We start from the raw sequence: 5,497 nt of genomic DNA, 5'->3' as shown, positions 1-5,497 counted from the left end.
GGAGGACGAGTAGGAGCCGGACGGGGACGGAGTGGCCGCCGAAGACTCCGCCATGGCTGTGCGAGCAAGGGCGGAAGAAGGGTGAAGAGAGATGCGGGGCGGGAAAGAGGGAGGGGAGACAGAATAATCGGGCAGCCGATTCTCCGAAGCCCCTCGACTTAACCTGCTCGGAGGACAGACTCAGACGGACTGACTGACTCAGCCGAGAGCAGCTAGAGGGCGGGAGCGCGAGCGCGCGTGCGCACAAAGGGCCCTCGAGAGGGTGGCGGGGGCGAGGGGCGGCCCAGTCCAGGCGCACTGGGGCGCAGCACGCAGGCGCAGGAACCGTCCCTCTGCGCTCCTGCAAGGAAGGAGGGGCAAAACCTGCCCCACGCCGCGCCCCGCGGGCTGCTGGGGTGGGGCGCGTCTCTCTGGGACCAGACGCGAGGGGCGTGACCAAGCACTAAGCTCCGCCCACCAATGCCTCCTAGTGGCGACTGCTGCGGGCTAGGATTTCTTCATAGCTTTTTACGTGAATGTTTTCGGGTTGACAGATTATGTATTTTAATGATAGAAGTTTCTTTGTGCTTCCTGTAAATTCCACATCCGATGTCTTTTTTTCTGATGTATTTCCCGCCAGTGACTCCTATGAGAAGTGGAAACCACAGAGTAAAGTAGGCCCGCTCTACAAGGTGCTTTATGAATTTATCTGGATGTGTCGTAATATCGCCTCACCATGAGGAAGAGAGGCATGGTCACCAGTCTGGTAGGTGGAGAAAGATGCAATACAGAATGAAAAGCTATTACTCATTCCGATCACATTGCAATGCAGTCGCAGAACCTACTTCATATTCGATTCTCGTTACTGTTCCCAAAGAGGGGTCCACCCTGTGAATAAGATTTGTCTTTTCAACCTCATTGACTCTCAGAGAAGGCATATTTTTGGATGAAAAAAAGCTGAAAAAATATCCTGGCTTTGATGATGAAGGGTGATAGAACCACATGTTAAAAATTCAAAACAAGGCACAAAATACACATAGTTGAATTTTATTCATAAACTAAAAGGTGTCCTTAGCAAAAAAAAAAAAAAAAAGTGTATTAGAAGCCAGATATCTAGCTCATATTGGGTTTTGTTTATTTATTTATTTGTTTTGCTTCGCCTGGCTTGGCTTGCCAGATTCAAAGCTATCTCCCTATATTTGATCACCTATTTCAAAGGTGCATAATCCTTTCAAAAGGGGGAATATTTCCTGGAAATAATTAAAATCAAGGCTGTGGGCTTTGTTATTACTAAAGCAGCAATCAATGCCCAAAATGTAACTGCAAGATCAGCAGATCCTGTAAAGATGCAACCTCATGAAGGGGGAGGTATTCAGCCAGGAAGCCACGGAGGAGAAAAGCCATCTGACAAATGGAAATCTTCTGGAATAGACTGTGGACTACATCTGCCCTTGACAGTGTTTAAGGTCAGGTAAAGCACAGAGGGAAAAATCAAACAAACAAAAAAGGAAAATCACCCAACTCCTGGCCTTTACAATGCTCTGAAAAGGGCACAGAATAGTTCCCAAAAAACTTTACTGGCAAACATCTTACCCTGGTGCTTACGGTGTCAGTTTATAATGCAGCAACCTGCCCTTAGATAAAGATGTAAGCCAAACTGGCAAGTAAGCTAGTTACTTCCCCACCCTGATAAATACATAATTTTTTAAAAAGTCTTTATTACATACTGGATAAATAAATGAAGCTGGTATCTAACCCTGACAGCACTTGATAGAATCTGGAGACCTCAGATGAAAAAAAAAAGAGCATTTATCTGATAGCTAGAAGTAGAGAAAGAAGTTAAAAAGCAAGGCACTCCTGCTCTCGGTGGTCTCTTCAGATGCCTTGGAGTTTTGTTATTTTTCCACATAGGAAACCCCTGTACTGGGTCCAGTTCCTAAACCTGTCTTTCCTTTCTTCTTTTTCTTCCTTGCTGTACCATTTTATTTTCCTGAGACATATTTTTTCTTGAAATGTTGTATATTTGTATATATTGAATATTTGTTCCATGAATATTTACTGATTACCTGACATGTGTTTGACACTATCTTGTAATATTATTTTTCAAGGTTTTTCTTCTTTTTTTTTTTTGCCATCGGATACATATATTCGCCAGAGATAGAGAGGGAAAGTAAGAAATCGCACCCCGCAAGGGGGGCTGACCTCACAGCAATCCCTTCTCCTCTTAGGATTTTGGTTTGGGCATGCACACACATGTGCCTGGCATGTTTTTTTTTCTTTTTTTTTTTTTGAGAGGTTTTTGCTATAGGGCGCATGCGCTCGCCAGAAAGACAGAGAGAGACAGAGAGACAGAAAGTTAGAAATCACTCCCCAGGGGACATGGCCACACCACCATCCCTTCTCCATTCTCCTCTAGGGATCTTGGGCATGCACACACTCCCAGCGTGAGTTTAAGCCACCAGGTCCGGGACTCAGACTGGGATTGACTATGTGGGAGTCCAGCAACATAACCATTATGCCAACTGCTGGTCCCTACCTGGCATGTTTTTCAAGCCACTGAATCTGGGACTTGAATCATGGAGTCTGCCATGTGGATCCAGTCCTTTCACTATGTCGCTACCTGCTGGTCCTATCCTGGGAACTTTGAGACAACCCCAAAATATGTTTGTCCTGTATTCAATGAATTTACAAGCTAGCTGAGGCATTGAACATACTCATAAAGTTAAATAAAACAAATTAAATAGCAATGAAAAACAATCCTAGACAACACAAAACCATAGTGCTTTAAATAGGAGATAAATGAATTACACAGAGTTAAAAGGGAGTAAGGAATCACTGTAGAGTTATAGTGGCTTGGGGAGGTTTAGAAGAAGCCCAGGGGCTGGCAGGTGGCATGGTGGTTGAGGCATTGAACCCACATGGCCAACCCTGGTGTGAGTCCCAGACCTGGTGGCTTGCTTTTTCACTTTTGCCTCTCTTTTTGTGTCTCCATCTGGTCAAATTAAAATAAATGAATAAATAAGTAAAAATAAATGAACAATGTTTTTTAAAGCAGCAGCTCAAAGTTGCATAGGAGCTTAGAATTTTAAGGAGGCAATTAAGGCAGGGGGAAAATGGTGTGAAGCAAACACAGGGTTTTGTTTATTCCAAAAGACACCTTTCTGGGCAAATCACAAAAAAGGCACTCCTTTCCTCCTAGCTCAGTCCATAATACAGTCCATGCTGACTTGTCTAGCAGAATGTGGCCTAGATTTGATGTCCTCTTGCCCTCCCCTCCTGGCTACTTTGGTGCAACACATACTGTACAGCTGTATGGCAAGTGTTTTGGGTGTAGTTAGATCAGGTTGGTTGAATCCAAGGGCTTGAACTGAGACAAGAGGGAAGATAAGGTGATAAGATATAAAATGGAGAAGACATTTTATGACCACAGTGTGGAGAATCAGCAGTATTGCACTAAAGAATTGAAGCTGTGGGGCTGGCAGGTGGCATAGTGGTTAAGGTGCTGGACTCTAACATGGCCGACCATGGTTTGGAACCTGGACCTGGCGCCTTGCTTTCTCACTTTCCCTCTCTTTCTCTCTGGTCAAATTAAAAATGTAATAATAATAAATTAAATCAAATTAAATAAGTAATTCTTTTAAAAAAAGAATTGAAGCTTTGTCTTAAGGCTAATGGGGATTTAGTGAATGTTTTGGGGGCAGGTACTGGCTCAGATGGAAAACAAAAAAAAATTTTAAAAGAACTTGATAGAAGGAAGCCACTTGCCAGAGAGAGAGAGAGAGAGAGATGGAGACAGAGAGGGAGATAAAAAGTGAGAAAGTACCTCCCATGGGATGGGGGTGGTCACACTGCAGTCTTTTCTCCATCTCTCTCAGGACTTTTTGCACACTCATTTGCGCCTGATGTGTCTCAAGCTGCCAGGTCCAGGACACTAACTGTGTGTGCAGTTGGGCATGTGGGATCCAGTAGCTTTAACCACCATGCCATGGTCTGGCTCTTGGATAGGACTTTTAAAGGGCTCACTAGAGTGTAGTAATTTCTTTCTTTCTTTTTTTTAAAGAGGTTTTTGCCTTAAGACATGTGTGCGTGTCAGAGAGAGAGAGAGAGAGAGAGAAAGACAGAGATGGTGAGAGGGGAAGTGAGAAATCATCCCCCAGAGGGGATGGCCACACCACGCAGTCCCTTCTCATCCTTTCTCCTTCTGTTATCCTGTGCATACATGCACAGACCCCTGGTGTTATTTTCAAGCCATCGGGTCTGGGACTCGATCCATGATTGATCATTTGAAAGTCCAGCAGCATAATCCTATGCCATTTCCTGGCCCCCTCTAAGAATGGCTTTTACTTTTATTTTAGTATTTTTGCCTTAGGGTGTTTGTGCTCCTGGAAGAGAGAGAGGGAGAGACAGAGACAGTGAGCAGGAAAGTAAGAAATCTCTCCCCAGGAGGTTGACCATGCCACAATCCCTTTTCCTACACTCTCATCCTGGGATCTTGGCCACGCATGCATACTTCCCTGGCATGAGTTTCAAGCCACTAGCTCTGGGACTTGAACTGTAGTCGACCATGTGGGATTCCAGTGACATAACTGCTGTGCCACCTGCTGGCCCCTATGGAGTGTAGCCATTTCTCAGGAGTTTCAGTGCAGTGAGCATCTAGTGATCCCTCCAGTGATCTTTCTAGTATATTTTAAAGTGATAGATCCTTTGCTGTTGAATGAAATACCAATAATAAAGCAGCTGACGAAGTTTTAAACTTTTCCTGTGTTACCATATTGAGGGACTAACAATCAACTTTAAAACACCTTATGAAGTGGGGTTGACTTTCTTTTTCATACACTGAGGACAACAAATCCTTACCCCACATTATACACAAAGTAAGGTAGAGCTATTTAAATGATGCCCAGGAATGAAGTATTCTTGTGTTCCTTCCAGGATGCATAAATACCAGTACTGCACATAGATGGTAGGAGGTTGAGCTGTGTCCTAGTAGTTATAGTAAGTGATATTTACTTGGCTGTCTCTGGAGGACAGGAGTGTGTCTTATACAGTGTTGCTGCTTAGTATAGTGCCTGACACATAAAAATGTCCTATTTTTAGAAAGCTTTGGAACCCGAGTCATAGCAAATGCCATTGTAGAAAATTGTGCTATTTTTGTGCTTCATAAAATACTTCGGTATTTTGAAACTTATGACTTTGTTTTGCTCTTCTAGAATAAATACGATTAACAATTTTTTAGCATGAACCACATATCAGTCACTGTGGCCAAATACTTCCATCTCACTTCACCTACAACAACTCTATGGAATTATTTTGCAGATGATGAAATGGGTTCAGAGAGGTTAAGTAACTCGCCTGTAGATTGCATCAAAACCAAAACTCGATGTAAAGGTGACTCCAAAGCCAATGGCCTTGTCCACTCAAGAATGTCTACATATCGAGAAACCAGTAGATGGCATAATGGTTACATCACTGAACTCCCATATGGTTGACTATGGTTTGAGTCCTGGACTCAGCGACT

At 43.6% G+C, this 5,497-nt stretch overlaps 1 protein-coding gene across 1 annotated transcript in view; it reads right to left on the bottom strand.

Annotated features, from left to right (window-relative positions):
* Nucleotides 1–318, bottom strand: part of RTN3 (reticulon 3) — a gene marked incomplete in the record, with an annotated part of 72,907 nt that extends 72,589 nt beyond the window's left edge. The window contains 1 exon segment of the mRNA XM_027772387.1: nt 23–318. Coding sequence (XP_027628188.1) covers nt 23–54 — 32 coding nt within the window.
* Nucleotides 319–5,497: the final 5,179 nt, after the last annotated feature.

This window comes from Tupaia chinensis, unplaced genomic scaffold (genome assembly GCF_000334495.1).
Source record: "Tupaia chinensis unplaced genomic scaffold, TupChi_1.0 Scaffold000273_1, whole genome shotgun sequence".
NCBI lineage: Eukaryota > Metazoa > Chordata > Mammalia > Scandentia > Tupaiidae > Tupaia > Tupaia belangeri.
Note: the sequence above shows the minus strand (reverse complement) of the source record. Positions and strands in the feature narration are given on the sequence as shown.